This window comes from Pyxicephalus adspersus, chromosome 4 (assembly GCF_032062135.1).
Source record: "Pyxicephalus adspersus chromosome 4, UCB_Pads_2.0, whole genome shotgun sequence".
NCBI classification, from domain to species: domain Eukaryota; kingdom Metazoa; phylum Chordata; class Amphibia; order Anura; family Pyxicephalidae; genus Pyxicephalus; species Pyxicephalus adspersus.
The window spans coordinates 58,705,292-58,729,632 of NC_092861.1; the positions used below are offsets into that span (position 1 = coordinate 58,705,292).

The 24,341-nt window shown below is 37.1% G+C and overlaps 1 protein-coding gene across 2 annotated transcripts in view; it reads right to left on the reverse strand.

Annotated features, from left to right (window-relative positions):
- DIS3L2 (DIS3 like 3'-5' exoribonuclease 2) overlaps positions 1 to 24,341 on the reverse strand; it is a 157,719-nt gene that overhangs the window by 130,546 nt on the left and 2,832 nt on the right. Inside the window, exons 3-7 of one of the 2 annotated variants that reach the window (XM_072408312.1) lie at positions 22,333 to 22,822; positions 17,275 to 17,433; positions 14,258 to 14,397; positions 11,812 to 11,865; positions 8,891 to 8,992 (exon numbers count right to left, since the gene is read on the reverse strand). In XM_072408312.1, coding sequence (XP_072264413.1) covers positions 8,891 to 8,992; positions 11,812 to 11,865; positions 14,258 to 14,397; positions 17,275 to 17,433; positions 22,333 to 22,813 — 936 coding nt within the window. In that variant the 5' untranslated portion in view covers positions 22,814 to 22,822. The remainder of the gene's footprint in view (positions 1 to 8,890; positions 8,993 to 11,811; positions 11,866 to 14,257; positions 14,398 to 17,274; positions 17,434 to 22,332; positions 22,823 to 24,341) is intronic. The other variant, XM_072408313.1, reaches the window with a different exon arrangement.

A 24,341-nucleotide genomic window follows, 5' to 3' on the forward strand; every position in this document is an offset into this window, starting at 1 on the left:
GTATCTTTGAATAGCACTCTGTGGATCTCTATAGATAGTACTATTAGGATTAGCATAAACATTCACAATTACAGTTCAAAAAACGTATTCCCTAGTTTGGCTCCTAAGCCCTCCATATGCAACCCTCAACGGTGGTCAGGTTTCCCAGAAACAAGAGGTACCCATAATCACTTATATATGATTGGGTCTGGCACTTCCATTTTCCAGGAGGGGGCATGACTGCGGAAGCCTTTCATTTTGACTTGCAATCTAGCCACCATAATTTCTTGAAGAAACCACTGCAGTGGTACTTTGTGCACTCGGACTAGGGTAGGTGTACCTGACCACCACGCCCAGGCAAGGGTCTGCTTAGCTGCTGTAAATACATAGGTTAGGCATTTGAATTAATGCCTGTTAAGTTTTGGGGACACAGAAGTATAGGTGCCTCAAGGGGGGGGCCTTTCGGATGCCCCCATTGAGCAGAGAATATAATCTTGTAGACCCCTGTCCAGAAGCGCTTTATTTCGGTCTTCTATATACTTCTATATATTCTATTGACACTGCTGTCAAAAAGGTGTTCCGAAGAGTGTCATTGTTCTTCAAATCACAGGCTTGTGTTTAGGTTGATCTTGCATGAGGCTTCATAGCTCATGTATAGTGTGGAGAAAGGTCTGGGCATGGCTCCCCTGTGCTAAAGATGGTTAAAAGTTTGCTTGGAAGGTGATAAATGTTCCCAGAGAGGAACAAAAATATGTGAAATTGGCAAGAACACAATGACAGTACTAAAGCAGGAAATGGCTTTTGGAGAAAATGAACTTTTCCTAATATTGCAGGACAAAAATTGATATTAGGATACTGTTGTGTTGTAGCATAAGAACAACTTATCAAATGCTAACATAAGACATCAGCTGATGTCATCATAGGAAGAAAAGCAAGATTAGAGGGGGGAAGTTTCACTTTCACATGAACCCTCAACAACCCCAACTGATGGGAAAGGAAACAGAGGATATAAATGGTGTAGCTTACTGCTCCAAATATTCCCAGAAAGCAGCTATACATTGCTTTGCCTAGAAAGGTTTCATTCAAGATATGCCACTCTCTCCCAACCATCACAAAATTAGTTTTGTTCAAGCTGCAATGAATTCTAGTAAAAATGCAGAAAAAAAGTGAGCAGGACAAAAGAAACAAAGCTCAGTATTCAAAACACCACATGGCTCATCTTAATAACTCAATATGTGATGCTTGTTATCAAATTACTATAACCCACAGGTGATTAAAAAATAACTACACAACAGTATCCTGTAGCAATTCATTTCGGGAAGCCAGCTTTCCTTGCAGCTGGCTGCCAAAGATAGTGTGTGAGCCTGAACCTACTGCAAAGCTTGTGTTTATTTGTAGGATTGGACAAAAAAAAAAAAAAAAATTAAAAACGCACATACAAAAAGCAGGAATAATAGCATCTTACACCTGAAAATTCAGATTTGCAGAGTGTTTTACAAATATTTTAAAATTAACTGCCACTGGAAATTCACAAACTAAAGAGCTAGGTTCAATAAGATTTCAGTCCTAATGTAAAAAAAAAAAGCTTACAAACCTATATTAAAGCTAAACTTTGGGAAGGATGGAGGGGGAGATGTATTCACAAATAAATCTAACCACAGTGAGAAGCTAAAATTGTAATTGGCATTAGCTCCCCTCTGTACAGCAGCACTCGACAAAAAGTGGAAACTATGGCTACATACACAAGTCAGATGATTCTCATCCGATTATTGTTTCAGAGCATTACAGTGGTCATCGATGAATGACCGCAATGCAAGTAAAGAGGGTGACGCTGCACCCCATAGAGTAGAATGCTGCTGTATGTACAGTGATCGTTCATTAATCTTTCAGTCTCTTGTAGCTGGAAAGGATTGTTAAAGATAAATTCCAACAACAAAAGTTTAATGTGTGTAAACAGCCTTAGTCGAAATCAAACTTTGCACACATTGCTCTTTTGCATGCAGCAGAGGGCTGAGCCACTGCTACTTTATACTCCTCCAATCAGACTGGGAGAATGGAGGTTGCCTTACTTTTCTAACTCCGTTCACTAGACTTGTTGTTCAGTCTGGAAGGTCTGTATAATTTCTAGACTAGAGAGAAAACCAAAAACATTGGAAGAGAATTTTTGCCAGACATACACTACAGTTCAATGACCATTGAACTAAACAATCAAATTGATTGTGTTCTAAGCATATATAAGTTACAGAACTTTGCCTTAAACTAAAACCATCTAACTTACTATACAACATTCACCAAGTACTTTACATGTCTTACACAGCTGTACATGATACATATCATTAAGGAACAAGCATCCCTTCACATGGCACATTCACAGTTGAGAACAAGTCAAGAGAGGTTCCAAAAAGACTGGAAAGTGCAAGCCAGATAAATCAGCAGTGAATAGGTCAACATATTACTTGCCTGCAGATGCAAGCTTCCCAAATCATTCCAATATAACTAGTTTCAACACCTGCATGGACACTGCAATCATGCCACTAGAGTATTTTATCTTGTAACATACTCACCCAGTATGGCCAGCTCTAATCATGGGTCTTTAACCCTCACAACTATAAAACAGAAAATTTTAGGGGACCTTTCTGCAAGTTACTTTAATAAGACTATAATATTACACACACACCTCAAAATATTTGTGTATATTTTAGGCTTTATAAACACAGCTAACTCACCCACTTGCAACAGCTTTTGTTTACAAATTCGTTTTGTAGGTTGCCCCTAGAAAACCTGCCTTAAAAACTGCTTTAGTGTTAAGTGATATGGTCCATTGTAGTCTCATGTTACCATTAGAGTTATCCATCTTATAGTATAAGCTCCCCAAGCAGCAGGTGGTATAGATCAACATACAATTGGAGAAAATCAAGATCATACAAGACTCCTAGCTACTACATGCTGGTTGTGTAGGTTACAGCATAGGGTGCCGTTTGTTTGGCTTGTTTAGCAGAAGATAACTACTTGGTAATTGCCAGAAATTACCCTCTAACTTTAGCTATGGCATGCAAACTGTTGGAACTGCTCAGAAGCAAGATTAAGAATGGCCATGTAGCAGCAAGTATCAGGAACTGAGTTTTAAGATCCTCTCTTGGTGGTATAGGACCCCAGAGCGGCTACATACTTTTTTCCCTGAAGTCTCAGACAGATGTTGGTGGTGTAATCAGGAAAAGGGCACCATGTTGCACATTTTTTGGTCCTGCCCGTTACTCGGCCCCTACTGGGAACGGGTGAGAGCACTCATGCAGAAGGTTACCACTCACAATGTCCCAAGGTTTTTCCTTTTGCACCATAACACTATTCCGTATATTCTGTATTGCCCTGACTGTATTGTCCCTGCCTATGTTGTTTATTGTGTTTTTTCAAAAAAAAAAAAAAAAAGGCCATGTAGGTTAGCCCCCTTAACATTACACCCACTGCAACAAACCTAAAAAGCCCTGGTCAGTCAAAAAATATAATATTATAAGACCTAATTTACCTGCCAAACCATCTAAACTATTTGACTTTTTGTAATTTACACAAATATGCTAAACTGAGTCAAACACTATTCAGAGCCTGCAGAAATCATTGACAATTGCTTCACACAGCTTGCAAAATGGTATACAAAGGGTAAAAAATTACACTGGTGAGTCATTAACAATCCATGTCTTCGGTAACACACACCACCTCTTTCCCAGCACCAAAAGTGATCAGGTCACAGAAGCAACATTGTGAAGTGCTAAAAAGAGCCTGACCTGCACCCAGTATTACCACCTTTACCTGATTTCTGATAGGCAGAAGATTATGTGAAGGGAAGAAAAGAATTTATGTATAACTGAACCCAAGAACATACATGTAAAAGATTGCAGTTTACAAGTCTTTGGATGTGGTGGTAAAGTTAGTTTTAATTTATCAAGCAAACATTTTTAAGATGCACAGCCTGTTGACAAACATAGTGCCCTGGTTACTGCCTGCGATATTCATTTGGGATGGGGGGGGGGGGGTTATGCCCCATCATCATTCCCACATTCCTTGGGAGATCACCAAAAGGCAAACATGTTTTGATGTCAAAACCTCAGAAACCACAGCTCTCTGCATTTTAGTTAGTAAATTACAGTGTTTCCCCAGATATCATGTTCAACAACACCAAGGACATGGACAGGAAAGCAACCATAACTTTCACTGGGTAGCATTACCCTGCAAAGGTCTGTCATTTTTTCATCATCACTACTAACAGCAAGAACGCAAGCTACAGGTTGCCAGGAGACTCTTACACCCAAGCAGAGTTGGCACCAAGGGAAACCTGCTAATAGATTGGCTTGCTTGGTGTAACTGTAACCGTGGCACCTGCTGAGTGACCAGATAAACTTGGGATAGCAACAGAGATATTACAGTGCAGTACAAACTTGTGAAATTCTACACGCCGAATTCTCAAGGACATCCTTCTGTCATTTTAGGCACTAGAACTATAACACAAAAAGGTGTATTATGCCTGCCCAAGGAGGGAAAAAAAATAGATGCCTAAAAGAATAAAAAAATTGAGAATTCTTTAACAAACAAAATATTAAACAATATTTTGAAGATACTTAACACATAGGGAACCAGGTGGCAAAGGATTTCACTCAGATCTTAGGCGAGCTCCATTAGATTAGATGCCAACAGAACAAGCTGGATTTACATCGGAGCCAATCTTGCACAAGTGTTTCTTGCATCAGCTTTCTTTGGTACTGTAACATGTGCAAAGCGTTTCGCCAACATGTAGGGTACAGTAAAAGACATACACAGTTTTGGCTCAAAACTCATTTAAATCTATTGTAACACTATATTTTATATATATATATATATATATATATATATATATATATATATATATAATATCACACTTCTTTGAAAAGCTTGCATCTACATTAATGCATATTAAGAAGCAACAGCAATAAATTAATTAGACCATTTTTGGGTTTTAGTCAGGGGCAATTTTTAACATTACAACAAACCCTGCATTAGGATAAATAAAGAACCTGCAATTATATACTTCTCCTGAAAATGTAGGTTGAGTAGTGTCATGCTAATCGAATAGCTTCAATGCTCTACGAGTCACCGATTTAGGAGGAGTTAACAAAAGGTAAAGTTCCGACATTCATCTAACGCTTCTGGCTGCATGCATGATGCGCAATACAGATTCACAGACCTGAAGTAAAAAGAGACGGTATGACCTTGCCAGGCATTACGTTTTCCACAGAACTAGAATGCAGCTTTAACAATTCCTTAGATTCATGTTTACAATACAGTACAAAAGAAAAAGAAAATATATATTTTACAGGATAGATAAGATGTATTTCATTAGACACTTTAAAAAAAAAAAACACAAGATGCATTACCAACTGAATCAGGGCACTGTGCCATACTGTGTGAACAACGGCAGGGGTTTTCCTGTCAGTAATTCTAGGAAAAAGGGCTCTGGAGCCTATGTGTCCCTTTGAAGGAAATCATCTTAGGCCCTGCCTTTCCTTTGTCCCAGGAAGGTGTGGTGGCCCACTCTTATCTAACACAGCTGGGGGAACACCCATGGGAAAAACACATGATGGCTTTAAATGACAGCACAGGGAACTTAGCAAAATAGATCTCACTTCTGCTGCTACTTTGCTTCACAAGCCCTACAGTGCAACAATATAAATCTGGCAGGAAGTATTAGGAAGCATTTGTGATAAGATAAAGAACAGTGTATGGGATGAAACCAGCATGTTTTCAAGCTATAATGATTTTGGTGTTCATTTATGATACAAGTTTTATACCAATAAACTGTGCATGTAAAATGTCCTAATTTCAAGCTTGTTAGCACCACAAGCACTGCAGTAAAAAGCTTTTGTGCATTGTTGACCCATGGTGGGATCCATCATGTTCTGTGCTGTAAAATAAAAATGCAACCCTCCTCCCTCCTTAAACTTTATTACTATATAGGATACTCAAAGGCAGCACCGACAATGCAATATTACAGCACACTAAACTAGTGTTACACTACTAAAGTATGCACATGATTTAAATACAGAAATTATTGTGGATATAGTCTTGAAAATGGCCGATTTTTAAATTCTAGGTCACAAGTGTTTCCCAAATCATTAACCCAGAAAAAAAAAAAAAAAGCAGATTAAGGACTCTGAATTCTCTTATAAATATTCACAATAAGGTATGTCATTATTGCAGAAAGACAGCTGATGTCCCTTCTGCCATAATACCTCTTACCTGCCCAACTGATTTTGGTTGGTGTTGGTTACCAGCAATACCCAGCTTCCCTGTGCACGCCGGTAATAATGCAGGAGAGCGGGAGTTTATAGTGCATGATTTATGCCATCCTGGCCCAGCCAATCAAATCAGCTGAAGCTAGTAGGCTCCAAGAAGAGAAGGGGGGTTGGCAGCAGCCCATGAAGGACAGGAGAGTATTGCAGGCTTAGTTCCCCTTTAAGAGTGCCGACATATCTTGCTACATGTTCAGCAGGTAGACTGCAAAGCTAGCTTGCATGTTTCTCTTCTATGTACAGGTTTGCAGCCAGACAGATTTTATATTCTATAAACAGCCACATATTGTATATTATACAAATCATTTAGCCGTATATGAAAACCGTTGGGATTATTTCTTAACACGCAGAGAAGCAATTGTAAATTAATACATTTTCTCAGAAAAGAACCACAAGTGTTATACACCAGAGCACAGAGCAAAGATACAAAGTCATCATGTGGCATTTTATGCCAAATAAATGTTTGCAATCAAGTTACGATGTTTATTGAAGATGTTATACGAATGACATTCACATGTCCTTCTCCTTGATATAAAAATTCAAATGCTTACGTGAAAGCGAACTAGTGACAAAGTAGGTTTCAGTTTAACAAGCATAACCTAGCAGAGCTTTTGCAGAAATGTGCATGCAAGTCTTCAAATCCAAACAGTGCTGAGCATTTATACAACCAACCATTATACCATCATGAAAACAAGACAGCATTATTTATGCTTTCAGATATAATGCTTTATTTATATAACATGCTTTACCCCCCAAGTCTTCCACCAGCAGCAGAAACATAAAAAGGAAACTAAGCATGTATAGCATCCAACTATTACGGATTACATTGTTTCATGTGTCGAGAGGATGTGCTTTTAAACCAGCCTGTGCTCAAAAACAAACTGCTAGTAACAAGTAAAAATTAGAATTCTGCTCAGTCATAACAAATGAAGCCACTGTCATATTAAAGAATGACAAGACAATACAAAAGCAATAAGGAACACTGGCGGCTCCAACAAGCCTCTCATCACATGAAACTTCCGAGCACAGCATACTCTATAGTAGTTTGCTACTTTCATTGTCTTGTTCTCTTTCATGCATTGCCAGGTATTGTGATCTAGTAACTACTATAAAAAAAAAAAAAAAAAAAAAAAAAAAAAAAAAAGTTTGCCCACTATTTGAAAAGGGATAAGGCATTACCATGATAGACAAAAGCATCTATTTTAACTATGGAGACAACAAAAAAAAAAATAAATAAAAAAAAAGTGCCGCAAACTTGAGCTCCTTTATACAGCAAGTTAAAGATGGCAGCGTATTTTTTCCAGCACTCAAAACAAAAAACTGAAGTGCACAGTAACAGGGTCCATTTACAGGATTTTGAAGAATATTTTAGCTCCACTTGGTAGGAGGTAGTTGCAAAATTCACACACTGCAATTCTACAATGTTCACATGAATGTAGTTGAATGACTGCTTTAACCATTTATGAACGTGGTCCATGTGTAAAGTGCAATTGCTTAGATGCACTGAATTTTACACAAGAATATATTCACCTAATTTATTTTCTTCAACAGTAAAAGCTTTCCTTGCATCGGCAACCAAAAGGCTTATTCAGAAAGCCTCTCTGCCCATCGTAGCACATAGCATAAAACAGACAATGAGAGAAAGGCCTGTTTACTCACAGAAGAGCTTTATGCTTCTAGTTGGCCAGAAGACTAATCTAGTAGAAAAAAAGCTTTGTACACTCAGCAAACTCTTATGTCTTCCTTAGAAACTTTCAATTTCTATTGCCAGAAATGATAGTTTGCGATCATTTAGGGTTGAAGATTGAGGAAAAAAACTGCTTGCATTTTACCTAATCCAGTCCAAGGAAATCACAATAAGCAGGAGGCTCCCTTCTGCAAGGACAGTAAATGAAACTACAGAAGTATTGGCTGTAAACAGTTACTCATGATTTGGCAGTGCAGATCACCAATGACCTCTAAGGTCTTGGGGGACAGCTGTACCCACCAGATTTTTGCTCAAGATGATCACAGAAATTGTGTGTACGGACTTCAAATGGGCGGAATGCCATAGAAACTATAACCCCATAAAAAAAAAAAAAAAAAAAAAAAAAAGCCAGTTAAAAATATGCTCTGCTGGATTCCTAAAAGCAGAGCTCCTCTTCTAGACGTCTAATGATCTTCAGCCGTCTTGATTGGCCTGAAGCGAAGAACTCACCTCCTGCACAAGTGCAGAGGAGTTCGTACTGTCCTGAAAGCCCTCATTTTCCAGTTTTACAGGGGACAGAAGGTAAAACTTACTTAAAAGCATTGTAAAAAAAAAGTATATACACACCACTAAACTCTGCAGAAAGAAAAAAACATTGCTTCAAAATGCATACTAAAACTTGAAAAGATGTAATGTGTTTTTACATTACAAAGTTTTTTGAAGTGGTAATAAATTCATTTTTAGGATAGTTGTTAAATTTCTTGCACTGAACACTGTTTACACATTTATGATGTGCCACAGACCATTTAGAAAAAAAAAAAAAATGTGAAATCCAACTTGGTCGTTTCTTCCAAGTTAGAAACTTTTGACGTAAAGCAAAGTCAAAGATCTGCATTTAAGTACTAACCTTCCATTTGTCTTGGGGGAGCAGCTTTATGACCACCACATCACCATTCAGCGCCCTGTTCCTGGGAACTACACCATCAATAAATATGTCCCTGAGGCCATCCTATGTACAAAACAGGCAAAGGAAATAGTAGATTAAAGAGAAAGATCCACAACCTGTGTATTTTTCACGTCAAAGCATGTTTAATATAAACCACCTATTTTCATACTATTTTGTGAGGTACAACAGTAAGGTTTTCTAGCACAATATCTTAAATCTGCATTTATTTATATTTGCCTCTATAATCTGTGTTGTCGCCAAGGGTAGCGTTATGTAGCACTCAGTGTCACGGCAAACAATGTGCAGACTTTGTTACATTCATTGACCTGAATACCTATGTAGCATTGATTTTCTGTTTAAGATTACACTCTGTCTTTGCCATATGTGCAGTATCAGAAAGCCTAACTGTCATGAGTTACCCAGTAACTTCTTCCTTCAAACAGTTCATTTAATGGTCACAAGCAGATAAATAACTTTTACTTTTTGCAGGGATATTGATTTCTACAAATGAGATTAAGGCCCCAGGAAGTGGAAATTCTAGGATTGAGATTTTGAAACTTTTCCACATGCCAACCTGCCTGAAGTTTAGTACAGTCAATTGGTTCCTTGTGATGAGGGCAACATAGAAAAAGGGAGAATATTTTTTTGAAAATTTTTTAAATCTGCAGCTTTAACTAAAACACCCAGTTATCACACCGTGAAGGTTCTTGTGCAGGAACCCCTGATGGGGTGAGGACAATGTGGCCCTATCCCACCAATTGTGAAACCTGCCTGTAAAAAGAACATTGTCATGGCCTTGAGTCTCCATCGGAGACCTGTGAAAGAGCCCTTCTGAAGACAAAGAAATCTGTTGAGTAAAAAACATGACAAAATGGATCCACAGCCTTATTTGTTAATCTGACATGTTTAACCAAGAAATGGTGAGAGCATGTAAAGAGCTGGGATATAAAGAAAACAATCACATGGACATTGTATAGCAACATTTAGTACAACTGCACAATTCAATTTTTTAATGCTAGGTGAGGTGTGATTTTTTTTCAATCGTCTCAAATTCATAAAAGTAAAAGTAAAACACCATTTGTTTTGTCATTAAAACAACTTCACAACCATGCATGTTTAAAAACAAAGTTGTATACTTTCAACATGGTAAAAACACTAAACTGAATGTTTTGGGGACACTAACCTTCATTGGAACGTAAAGTTTAATAATAAATGCAACTTCATATGTTTAAGAAAAATTAAATGTAGTCTACTAGACAACCTGCACACAATGCACTGAAGCTGTACAGTTAACAGGCAGTGTGTAGCTGTAACAGAATGTTCCATAAGTCTGTGGAAAGCAGAAACAATCTGATTGGGACAAGAGCTTTAGCAGCTGTGTACTGCCTCCCATGACTTGATGCAGAAAGATTGCAGGACTGTTTATCAGTAGAAAGGGCTTCAGCACAGATTTTTGCACATGTTACAAATGGATGCCATTTCCTCCCCATAAAAGACCTTAAAAAGGTCAAAATGTGTAGGTTTGATGGCTTAGAAAATAATGGTGCTTAAGATAAAATCAAATTTAAGAAGTACAATTATCTAAAAGCAGCATGTTGAAAACAAATGTAAAGAAAACTGGTATCAGAAGGTACCAGGCTACGGAAACTATACACATTTTAATATTGTGAACATTTGAACCTTCTATTCATGTCAATCGGCAATTGCCTATCCATAAATCTGCTCGTTATCACAGGAATGGCACAAGCACAATTACTTACCTTTGTGAGCAGAAACAAAAAGGTTTTATTTTTTCTCTCACCTATAAAGACTATCAGAGGGTAGCACTCCGTGTAAAAGCCACAAAGCACAGGTGACATAGCATACATTTTCCAGAATAAATTCTTAGACAAGCCTAAACAAAGGCGTGTTTTTTCACTTGGATCGCATCAAGTATATAAAATGAAAAATAGGTTTTTGTTAATTGGCAGATTGCTGGAGGAATCACTTGAAAAAGAGCCCTTAACATGGGATCAGGACCTTGAACTCATTAGGCATATCTGGGACTACTAATATAAATCTGACAGCACTTTTATATACAGGTATGAGATAAAGAAAGTACACCCATCCTCTCCAACATTGCAACACAGATAGGGTTTGCAAACTTGCATCTAAACAAACCAGAAGACAACATCCTTTGGACAGAAAAGGAAAAAATGGCCATAATGCGTAAAACCAAAATGCTGCATATCAACACAAACACTTCACACTAATTGTTAAGCATTGCTTGTTTTGCAGCCATAGGACATGAACAATTTGTAGTCACCACTGCTCTTTATACCCAAATATTCTAATATCCAAGTAAGGCCACGGGTAAAGCTAGACTGAAATGGAGTCATGCCACATGACAAAGATCCCAATCACACAAGCAAATTTGCAGTTACAAAAGCTGACCTCATTCAGAGAGGGTTAGTTTATTGGCTGGTAAACATGCCACTGGTTTTCTTTTCCTTCGTTTCAAATTTCCTGACCAGCAGCAAATCTATAGATCAGAGAAGTGAGGAGTCCTTATCTGCATACAATCATCCAGGAATTTTTCAAACCATTTAATTTGTACTTTATATCTAATAAACACTATAAGGCGTCTACTGAAGCAGAAAACATAACAAAACTACTACTTCTTGGGGATTAGATTTCTTCGTTTCACAAATAAAAGTAGGAGAAAAACAATTCAAACAGGTCTGATTACAAAAGCTGGTGGTCCTAGGTCAGCTGCTTCATAATCTTTGTGCATGCAAACCAATACTTAAGACAGCTCATAAGTGACATATAGCAAGAAATTTTCATAGAAAAATATTTTGAAAGGACAATGAAACCAGCATGAGGATAAGGGTAATTCTTACCGGTGATGGAAGAAATGCTTCATGAAATTTCCTGGGATTAATCCTTAGTTGACCCTATAGAATAAACATAGATTAGCAAAGATTAAACCATATCATTTAAAACATTTAACATTTTAAATTTGTTACAACCTGCACTTTGAGAAGGTGTACCAAATAAGGTCATCAAAAGAATGATCATATAATATGAAATAATGAAGAAAAAAAAATAAAAAAAACACACTGACTCCTATTTAGGCTGCTACATTATGAGATCATGTCAGAAAGGATGTCTCAGGTGCCAGGTTCCCAATAGATCAAACTCTATATATTTCTAGAGCAGTTATTTTATGCTGGCTGTGTGACACATGTTTCTCTTCAACCCATCTGCAGGTTCAATGTTTCCAAGGCAAAAAAACAGAAGTTCGCCCAAGATTTGATAGACCACATGCCTGCAGCTGCTTGTTTGACTTGCTAGATTTTGTCTTCAACCAGATTTGTGGGCTCTGGGCCACTAAAAATCAACATTCCGTAATACAAAATACAGAGTACACCCAGGGACTTTCACATAGAGTGAGGGAAATGCAGAACAGTTACCTTTCCTGGTCCCTCATTTGGGAGATTAGGAAACGTGTTCTAGAACATGCCTTATTTATGTTTCTAGTAAGAACCAAGAAAGTAAGACAACACTTCTCTAGAGCCTGGCCTACTTACAAATATAATAATGTTTTTTCTTATAATAGGCATGTTTTTGGTTGGTTTGATTTTTTAGAGGGGAGATTGCAAAGTGATTGAATGCACATAATGCAAAAGCCATATAAATCATTACTGGCTACTATTGCTCTTAAGTCATACATTGTCAGTTTTTCATGTAATATAGCTTTGACAAGCCATGAGTAATGAAAGCCTTATTTTCAGGTGGCATTACATTAGCTATAGGTTGTACCCAAAAGGCATCCATATTATCCTCCTCTACAACAAGGCATAGTTTACATTTACCATGCAAACGCTTCATTTAAATATGAATATCTATAGTAAAAAAGGCTATTAAAGTAGCTACTATACTGGCTAGTTTTAAAGTGTTCACCACACTGGTAATGACAGAACAGAAACACACTGGTAAACAGAGTCTGACAAACGTTTTTTTTTTTTTTAAATGCAATTTTCAAATAAGATTGTGCCCAGTACACAGGATAGTAATGGACTTGCTTATGTTGGCTTGTTAGTTAACCCTGACACCAGCAGAGTCCTGTTTTATCAGTCTGCTTAGGGTTACGTGATGTCGTCATTACAAAATCATAGGATTCCTGGAGACTTACATTAAGTTCACCATCAGTATGTGTTCAATGTGCAAGATTCATTTTCATCTCTGGCTTCTCTTTAACAAGCAATTATCGCACTTAAAATTTATATCTGTGAGCAGATGGGTCCAATATCTTTCCCGACCAAAATTCTATTTACCATGTTGCTCATTTCACGCTGTGATCTCATATTTGGAACAGTCTGCGTTTCCCATCTGCACAGAACAGATGTTTTTGTAGAGAGGGGTGGTGATGAGAGGTCTGTCCAGTGAGGACTGGAGGGTCGCTATGTCACAAAAGCGGTGTTTACTTACAATAAAAACTTTGAGCTACTGCTCATTTTTCTCGACTTGAAATAAATGAGGAGAACTGTGGCGTGACATGTACCAAATTTAAGAGTGGGTTAATTGTTTAAAAGTCAAGAGATAAAGGTGTTTATCTAGGGTTAATCAAAGGCACAACTGAATGTATAATCCAGCAAATGTTGGACCAAGAAAATCAACATGATGGTTCACCTGCATCCCTATTGTTCAGCTTTTTTTGTGGCTACAAAGATTAGTATTAATTTTCACAGATGAAAACAGTTTACACTTTTTTTTTTAATCAAAAGCTGTAGCAGAGGACAAACCTTCAGTTTGTTAGGCCACAAAAATGCTACAATTAGGGTGTCCATTAGTATAAATGTATTCATAATGTTAATTTTTATTTAGTCTTTTGTTTCTAGTTTTGTGAAATTACTAGGGGAAAAAAAGCAAATGGACAAAATGTAAAAATGACTGAAATTTTAAGGTTGGGTTCAGACTAGCAGTTTTTGCAAGCTTGTAAACCATGAACCAAATGCATCCATTTCTTATCCTTTGACACTACATGTCATGTCCAAGGGTGGTATGCCATCCCTACTGTCTCAGTAGACTATTTGGTACCACTTAAACGTTCCTGTTTGCAAGCAAAAAATGATAAACAGCAATAAATCTCATCAAGGACACCAAACATTTAAAATTTGAATATCCAAACCACTATCTAGCCATAGTAACTGTTTTTTATTAACCTTGTCAACACTGGGGGTAAGTGAGAACCCCAAATAAAAATGCTGCATAAGCCTATTGTAAATAAGCACTATGAGGCATAACATTTACCATGGCAATGACTTTGAATCCCACTTTGCATACCTGAATCAGTTCACCTTTCTTCAATCCTGCAGACACCTCATCCTTGCTCATGTATGATTCAAAGATGTTTTTCTTTCGTCCTTTGTTGCGTTTTTGATCACTTGATGTGGAGCCAGATGTACGGTTATTACCCATGTTCCCTACAGAGCAACAAAGAAAATTGTAATTAGCCCTTTTCTAAAAATGAAACTTTAAAGAGTGTCAGTGTGCGGAGGGAACTAGCAATGAAAAATATTGGATCTGCCACCTGTTACTGAAGTTTAATGCATGTCATCCTTCATGTCATCTCAGGAATCATACCTAAAAGGTCTCTCTAACAACTATGTAACTTACCAAGTTAAACTTCCAAACAGAATGACAAGTGCCTTTCACCAAGTTTTTCAAACTCATACAATATTGTATATTAGATCAAAAGTACATGATTTTCAAATTTCCATCTTTTAAGGAAGGAACCTCAAAAATCATGCATGTTTTAAAAGCAGTAACCTGTTAGGTATGAGGCAAGCCTGACGTGATATGTTTCCCCAGAGAAACCAGATGTTTTGAACTTCATTACCCAATCAAGAATTAGAATAGCATCCTGCATTTTCTCAAGTTTTGAAAAAAGCTACCCATTTTACAGAGCACATTAAAGACCCAACCACAGCAGACCTAGAAGCTGTATATGGAGAGAAAAAAAAAAAAAACATTTATCTGAACCAACCATAAACACTGCTGAGATACAGGAAGGGGTCAGGAAAGCAATCTCAGAACTGCCTACTAGTGCTGTCCTTCCCTCTCCCAGAACTTGCACTACTGCAAGGAGCAAATTAAACGCTAGCAAGAAGCCAATTTCATCCTAATGCCCATTTGGCAAAAAGAACCCAAACAATGACACAATGTCTTTATTAATAGATGGGAAAATATAATGATGGGGCAAGTCAGTTCAACAATATGGTCCTACACAAAAAACAAACACACAAGGAATTCTTCATGACCCAATACTGGTATTTTACCTACTAATTCAGCCATTGAGCATTATTACCAACAGTTTTATACTGCACAGCTCCTACAGACATCACTACATGCCAAAGCCAATTCCTCCAAGCTCACTGCTGGCAAATCCGCAGCCCTTAATGTCCGTTAACATCGAGGAGGTTCAAAATCTTAAGATTATGTCCAACAATAAAACTCCATGAACCAACAAGTTCACGCCCCTTCCTTTGGAAGGGCAAAAATCCTGGGCTTGTTTCCTCATACAAACCAATCCCCTAACTAAATAAGCACTACAAATTTGTGGTTAAGAATATGGCAAAAGACTGCTAGATTTTTTTTTTGCCTTCCATTCGGACTACTCATCAATGGAGACTTAATAAAAAAAAAAATTAACAAAAAATTAAAATTTTTTGTAAAAAGTAAAAATGGGCCAAATTATTTATCAATTACCATTTTACCCAGCTTGCATGTTATCTTTTCGTTTGAACCGAATTCTTAGGATCTTGGAATTTTTTCTTGATTTTATAAAGAACATGGAGTTTGCTGATATATTCATTTATATGGCATAAGAAGTCTAACCTACACTATTTTTCCCCCCTTAAAAATTAAGTATGCCAACCTAAATTACATATTTTACCCACTTTTTGTAGATATATTTGATATTGTGTAGAAAAGTTTCATGGGACTAGACTTTGACCTTTACAACAGATGTCAACAATTTAGGTTTAGACATAATGCAGCACATTTATAAAGACTGCCCTTGGAAGTTGTTCCTAATTCACTCTTGTTGGTAAGCTCAGTGCAAAACCAGGAAAATTGCTAAGTGAATAGTAATTCTTTGCGTCTCCCTTTTCGGGGTAATTTGGACTTTCTCTATGCAGGATAGTGGCTGCCTTACCCCACAAACAATAAATCTCCTACAAATATATCCACCATTAAACTTTTAAAAACTAAACTTTTCACACCACCATGTTTTTCACTGAGCCAATATTTCACCATATTTCAATCTTAGTCTATTCTCTTATTGCCGTAAATGAGGACAGTCTGATGCAAATTTATATTGTGTTTCCTGGGACTGTCCAGAAAATTTTTTTGGAAAATAAAAGCATATGCTATAAAACATCAGTAAATTATCTCCCCTTAACATGCCATATAAATATAAATTTTACATGGCACCAACATCACCCAATACATGAAAAAGCCTATTTTCCTGGTTGTGAAGAAAACCCATTCTTCACAAAAGGGTAAAGGAGGACTTTTTGGAAAGGCTTGTGCATGTCTTTCAAATAGAATAGGAATCATCTTTAGATAAAGAACCACACATTAGTCAGTTCTTTGAAGTGTGACAATCTCTTGCTAACATATTACCTACTCACTAAACAAAGAATTTTAAAAAACTTTGAGCCGACTTCACCGGTTTACGTCTAGAGTGCTTTCTTCAGCCAACTTGTGGTAGCCAATCTTTTGTTTTGGGTACTTGTGAGGACTTCTGTTACCTGGGGTGCATTTCCTCCTCCTGTATTGACTATTCTGATATCTGATGAAGCTGCACTTTTATCTATATATTCAGGCACGTATGTAATTAAAGTTGAAAGCTTGGCATAGATTGGATAGTGTTAGGAGTTTCTAATCCTAAAGCTAAACACAATTTACACCCACCCTCCCAAAAAACAATAATATATATATTAATGGATTCATCCACCTTACGATACAATTTAGCAGCCAAATGACATACCCCAGCTCAACTATCTTTCAATGCCCACAAATTCTTATATATGAATTACAAACCCTGATTTTCAAAGCATTACAGTTAAAATAGCAAGCAAATGTTATCACAACAGTCCACCCATTTAGCCTATAGAACGTAAGCACAAAAGCCAAATGGCTATCACAAGAAGTATACAACATTAATTGAAATGTAGCAGTACGACAAAACTGTCTATGCCATTAACATTTTCATAACTCAATAACATGTATCAATTACTAGCGTTAATCTCCCCACTATTTCAAATGTAATGATGAGCACTAGTCTATTTAAATACCTCTTGTTGTCCCAGTCTGCCCAGGGCGAGTTCCTGACTGCACGTTGTACATGTTTTCACTGAGGGACTCTGAAAGCTGCCTCTTCCTGTCGACACTTGGGGGTGAACTGGCGCTTTCAGACTGGTTTCTGATCCTGGCAAATCCTCGCTTATCACCACCTGCAGTTACATATTAAGAAAGATATAACAATACACAGACTAGTGCAATATGCAATACAGAATTAAAAAATACCCTTTAACACAAAGGCTAAATGCAAAACAAACTGCTATGACCCTTGACAAAGAATAACATATTCAAAGATGAATCCATCCTAAAAAATTTAAATTACCCAAGTAAAGAAGAGTTATAAACTAGTAAATATATGTCCATTTATTAAACAGGTCAAATACAAAAGGGCATTAGTGGAGAGCCAAGAATTATGCAATGGCAAAAAGGTGGCAAGCACTAAGGCATGTATTTGTTCAGCAGGAGCAAATATTAGAGGGGAATGTAGGAAAGATGTTGGCAGTAGGGGTTGGTGGAGATGAACGGTGGGCAGCTGTGGATAGGGTTGGTCTACATATAAAAATGTTGAATGTTACAATGCATGCAAAGCAGCAACTATTACCCATATGTTACAACCCAAAATGCCTGGTGCATTTGCAGTAATTTCAAACATTTACTCCACACTAATCCGAGAATCAACCTGACATTTGGATGCTGAATGTGTCCTTCAACCTACAGAAAATCTGCTTTAAGCACAGAGTTTCTACTCATCCACATGGAACACAAGCGGCTGAAAAGATTCACAAAAAAGTAATTTGTGATGGAGACTTCATGTGCCAGGAGTCAATTGGCAGTTATGCGCAAAAACTGCAGGAAGCTAATCAGCACTGTCACAAAATGCTGGCTTAGGCTGCAGCTTCCGACAAGTGTAGGAGTTACATTGTAAGGTTCCAATAAACATATTGCAATCTGAATTATGCAATTTTGGCACGGAGGCATAGCAGAATGCCTATTGTGGCTGGGTATGCTAGAAATCTCAATTTGTGTAGCTTGTTGTTTAATGTTTTTTGGTTACTTGCACGTTTTCGTCTATATCTAGTTTCTTATGCCATGATGTTGGTCAATACTTAGACACTTTATATTTTATCCTATATGTTATTAAATATTGTATAAAACATGGTCTCGTTTATGCTTGGGTGCTTTTCCTCTCCGATTTGCATACACCAACCCCCGCCTCTATTTTCTCCTTTTATTACGACTTTTTTTTTTATGAATATTCCCTTTTTTGATACAGGATTCCACTTTCACATATACTGCAAGTTACCTGGCAGGAAAACTTTAGTTATTCCATCAGCTTGAGCAGCAAATCAAACAGAGATAACCAACAAACATACATAACAAAGATCTAAAAATCTTTGGGATGCTTAAAGCTAAAAATTTCATGATCAGTGCTGCACAGTAGGTAACTCTATAACCAAAGAACAACCAACAGCTTTGTCTCTTAATGAACCACATAAAGAAACTTAAAGCTAAGATGGATAAAAACTGATGTTGGAGCTTTTCTTAGCCACCACCTTCCTATAACATTATCTGTTAGAATTGAGTTTTCTGCCATTAACAAAACTATGAAGCATAGATACCCACCACCAAAAAGAAACAGAACTACAGTCTACATTGATTACAATTTCTTTACATTCAGCTTAGTATAAAACAGGAAATGCCCAAATTCATAATATTTAAACTTGGATCTGTTAGAGATGGAAGTCCCATGTAAAGAATGGGCTTAGGAAGAAGGGCAAGCACAAACAAACATCAATTTGAGGACTACCACACACACATTTCTTAGCATACGCACTGTTGGAAACAGGATGTAGGATTTGCTTTTTGCATGAATCAATGCTATTCAGATGCAAAACAAATAATAAAGGCAAGAAGAAGTCTATAGCTTTACCATGTACTAACCTAGCAGGACCTTTGCAGATACTTATCTAGGACATGGGTTGTCCTAAACGGTTGCCAAATACCACCCAATTGGGGTTTTTTGCATTTTAGAGGACTACCCCCCCACCATGGGACAGCCACAAAAAGGAATCATCTATGTCAAGGGACCCAGGCGCTGACATGAATGCCTATGTGACTGTTAAGTCCACACACTTTATTGCACTTTTTTTTTTACAATTGGTTTTAATTTATCACGTACAATGAAATAACTGCCGAATCGAGTTCAAATATAAGGCATATGTACATCAATACTCTAACATGGAATTGGAAAGTGTACAAATATAAACAAGATAAAATAGAGACAGAAAAAAAACCATAGTCCTAACAATAGTTCTGTTTCATACACTGTATCATGTCATTTTCAAATATCTTTTCGAACCTGTGCATTGCTCTTTAATCAACAACTTTAAACACATCTGAAATCAATAAGGTAAGGCGTCTAATGGTGTTCGTACTAAAATGCTTCAAAAAGGTAATGTTTCAACAAAGTATCCCAAGATTTATTAAACTTTCTAAAAGAGTGAGAATTCCATGTTACTGCTTTCTCGTATTGTTAATTTGTTAACCAATGCTCAATAACACTAGAGCACAATTTAGCTTAGTTGGATAACGTTATTTTGGATAAGTGCAAATACCGAATGCCAAAAAACAGTTAAACTCTTGCAAATCCAGAACATGTGTACAAATGTCCAGATTTCATTACATTGTCTACAGCACTTCAGTGAAATATCCCCAGAGAATTTAGACAATTTATAAGGGTTATAAGGGGTACAGTACCATAGCAAGAAAATTTGCAAAAATTGCACTTTAACCATCTATGGCAGTTTGGTAAAACATAATTTTAAAACAAAATTTAAATACAGAAATGTTGGCCTACTGAAAAATGTGTCCATGTGCTCCTTCTGCAATAATTACTGCATCAATGCGGCATCGAACAACACCAGACAAAAATGTAGACAAGCTGAAAGCAGCCTGGGCTTCCATAACATCTCAGCAGTGCCACAGGCTGACTCCATGCCACACCGCATTGATGCTGTAATTCATGCTAAAAGAGCCCAACCAAATATTGAATGCACACAGGACATAACTTTTCAGCAGGCCAACATTTCAGTATGGTAATTTTTTTGGTCTTCTGTAATATCCTAATTTCCTGAAATACTGAATTTTCAGTTTTTATTACCTGTAGGCGATAATCAGCAAAAAGATAAACACTTTAAATATCTCTTTGTGTGTAATGAATCTATATAATATATGAGATTCACTTTTTTAATTGACTTACTAAAATAAATTTGCTTTGATATTCCAATTTGAGATGCATCTGTATATTTCTAAATTCATAAAATTTGTTTTATAGGAACTTGAAACTGGACAGTCCAGACCGGATTAACTACAGAGAAATGCTAATGAGTTACAAGTTATTTATTTGCAAGCCACACTTGTGTGACCTCTCATGGCTCACATTTAGAAAAGAATTTTGTCAAGTCATATGATAAGCCAAGTTCCGAATAGCTCCTGATGAGTATCTAGGTTACTCAGCAAGAATACACAACATCAGATGTTAGAGGCCACGTTACATGGACATCCTCAAAAAAACAACAGATGTAAACATTTCTTAGCCCTACATGAGTTTAAGGTAGACTAGGGTATGACATATGAAGCCAACTCAAACCAGAACTTCAACACGCAAGTTATAGCGAGATAACTGCAAAACCAAACTTCCAAACCAACACAGAAATATAACATAAGCATGTGCAGAAGGCAATGCAGTTAAACTACAAGTTTTTGAATGAATCGTTCCATAAACCTTTTCAAGTCAAAAACAGACTTTAGGACAGTTCCACTAAAAGAAAAAGCAGTTTTCAGTCTCCGATTAAGTTTACATATCCAGTAACCATTATTGACCATATCATGTTTAGAGTGCGAGGATGCAATTCTTCAGAACACTGTATGAGACTTTACACGTTACCCTCTTCACAACCTTTTTGTTGCAAAACATACCAATGGCATTAGTTACATATTTCTAAGCCAAGAGTAAAAACAAGACCCACTACCAACAGGCAAGTTTGTAAGTGGGAATATCATGGTGTGAGGCTGATTTACAACATATGGTAGTGGCAGACTTCATTTGTATGAAGGAAGGAATTAGGAATGGAGAATGTACCAGGACATTCTTGTTAAGAATCCGCTGCCATCTACCAGCATCCTGAAGATAAAACAAGGGTGAACATTTCGGGAAAACTATGACCCCAAAACACACAGCTGAAGAAATTAAATTCAACTTGGGGTTAAAAAACATCCCAGTCTGTCCCAAACACCTAGTAATTCCACTGGAAGACAGTAACAGGACTGGTGGATGAACATCTTAAGATGAAAATCTTATTTCAGAAAGTTTTTGTGAGGGCTCTTAAGTGCATTCTGGCCCAGTCTGTTCCATTCCAGGTAGCCCTGATCAATGTGTTCAGTTTCATCATTTCATGGTCATTTGTCTTGGCGCTTGTCCCACTGTGAATAAAGACGAGCCTTGTTTAAAACAGAAAGCCAGTTATCAGCCAAGGTGTTTTAAATAACCTAATAATGAACTTTAAAGTACAGGATTGACGGACACATTTCACAAATGAATACTTTAGAAGTTCCTACCATTAAGAAAGTTCATTCAACAAAAATACATACCATGAGACTGATTAATGATAAAGCCACTGGTAGCCTAATAGCCAGCATAACTGAAGTTTAAAACTTTCTTTCAGCATTACAGAAAATAGATTTGCCATTCTTTTATTAACCTGTATCCATATGATTACACTGCATGCCCTCTGTGGAAACAGGATATAAATAGATTTTTTGGTATCACTAGTGCGTCACTGGAGTCTATCCTTTCCTATGCTCTTGACCTAAACATGCCTGTACACCAGGGTATGAAGAAACCAATTTCAACACAGCAAATAACTTTAGAGCCTTCAATGCAGCAGGGATTCCTCCTAAAGCAACCCATGTGTTATTAGTGAAGGATTCTAACAAGTTGCTAGATAAATTACACCATTCACCTTTTAAACAAAACACACTTGAAGCCATACCTTCAGATTCTTGCTCTCTTGAAATGCTTTTAGCACCGTGTTGAGACTTGAACACTGCCTTTTCATGCCGAGGTTCTTTTTTACAGTCATGAGTTTTAGGTTTTTCACCCACATCCAGATCTCCATCTTCAGTGGCATCGCTGCAATGGTGGTGCTTTTGAACAGCTGTCTCACGATTTTTGTTTGTGCTGCCAAGATCTGATACGTTCTCAGGCCTTGAACCAATGGCACCAATTCCATTTTTACCTTCATCTTTTATGGCACCCACAAAAGAAGAATCTTTGTCACACAGAGAATCCCCATGAGCACTTTCCTCCTGTTGAAGTTTTTGTGCTATATAGTTCAAGTAATATTTAAAACGTCCACTGTGATGCTGCTGAACAAGTCTAGCGTAAGCATTTTTCTGTTGACCCTCTGCCCAATTTGAGCCTTCTGTTGTTGCTTGACCATAGCTAGCTTTTGAATGTGGCAAGTGGTCCATTTTAATAAACTGCACAGAAAATTAACATAGAATTTAAAAAAAAAAAATAAAAAAAAAAATAAAAAAGTTATTTTGTAGCAGTGGTAAGATAAAAGCAAAGATTTTACAGAAGTTGGACCAAGTCTCCTTAATATTTAGAAATACTATACTTAGACCTGTTTTTACTGTTAAAGTTCACCAAGCTGCAGGATGTGTGTAAAAACCACTAGGTATTCCTACTCTAGAAATACCTTATCCCAAGTGCGCATTTTAGAAGAAAAGATACAAGGAGCAGATACCTAGCTAGTGCATAATCTTACCAACAATATCTCTAGTTAAGAAACCTTGCATATACATATGAATTTCGTTGCAAACAATGAAAAACAAATATATAACTTCTACTAAATTTTCTCAGCATCCTTTTAAATCTAAATTTTTAATTTTGGAGAGCAAAATAATGCACAAACCAGCAAGGTAATGTATGGAAAAACTGACTAGTCAAACATAGGCACGCAATGGACAAAAAAAAGAACATTTGATAGAGGAACAGAACAATCATCTCATTACAGGGGCAGCGGACAAGACAGATACATACATAAGGCAGCAAGAGAACGATCAGTTCTTAAAATTTGTAAAATATTAGAAGAAAAAAGTAAAAAAATGGGCAAACACAAGCATAAGAATGACTAAACAACATAAACTACAGGTGTAGAGCATATCTAAAAAATACACGACTTATGAAATGTTCCTAGTACAATATAGTTTGTACCTTCCAAAACGGCTCTAAAGTAGGATAACCAGTAGACTGGCAACAGTTATGGATACCCTCACTCATTTTGGATGGGGATGTCTAGTACAATCCTACAGAAAGCTCCTCTAGCACACTGCTAAACAATGCTGGCAATGAAGTGTCAGAGTACATTAATTAACTGATGCAAGTGCATAAAATGGCCACAGAAGAATCAGAAATGCACCAGAAGACCATGAAGAAAAAAAAGTGGGTGTGGATAGCTGGGTGCGTTTACCTGGGGAGAATAGCAGCAGTAATAAAGGGAAAAAAGACAAGCTAACATAGGCTGTGTCACCTAAAGTATTTGGTGCCAGATGCCACATGATATTTAGGCTGTTTTCAGACTAGTAGTTAAACCTAGGATTCCTGAAAAACAAGAATTGGATGAATCCTTTACGGAAAAGCTCCAATTTGAGATAAGCAAGTTTACAGTATTCCCTGAGGAGGAGCTCCATAGCCTACAGTGCACAGAAGAAAAGTCTAAACACTGCAGACACACATCCAGTATTAGAACCTACTTTCTTATCTCAAAAAAAGACGGCAAAAAAGTAATTTGCAGTTAATTCCAAAACTACTTTTCCCAAATTGTCTTCCAGGACAGCATATAAGCCATCTCCACTGGAAACAGGAAAACTAAGGAAGTTTTGTGTCAGAAATATTCATGTAATGTGTGTTTATTGCAGCCACAGGTGAGGTGACACCTAGAGCTTAGTGAAATGAGTCTGGACCATGTAACCCACCAGACTCTGGAGAAAGTCA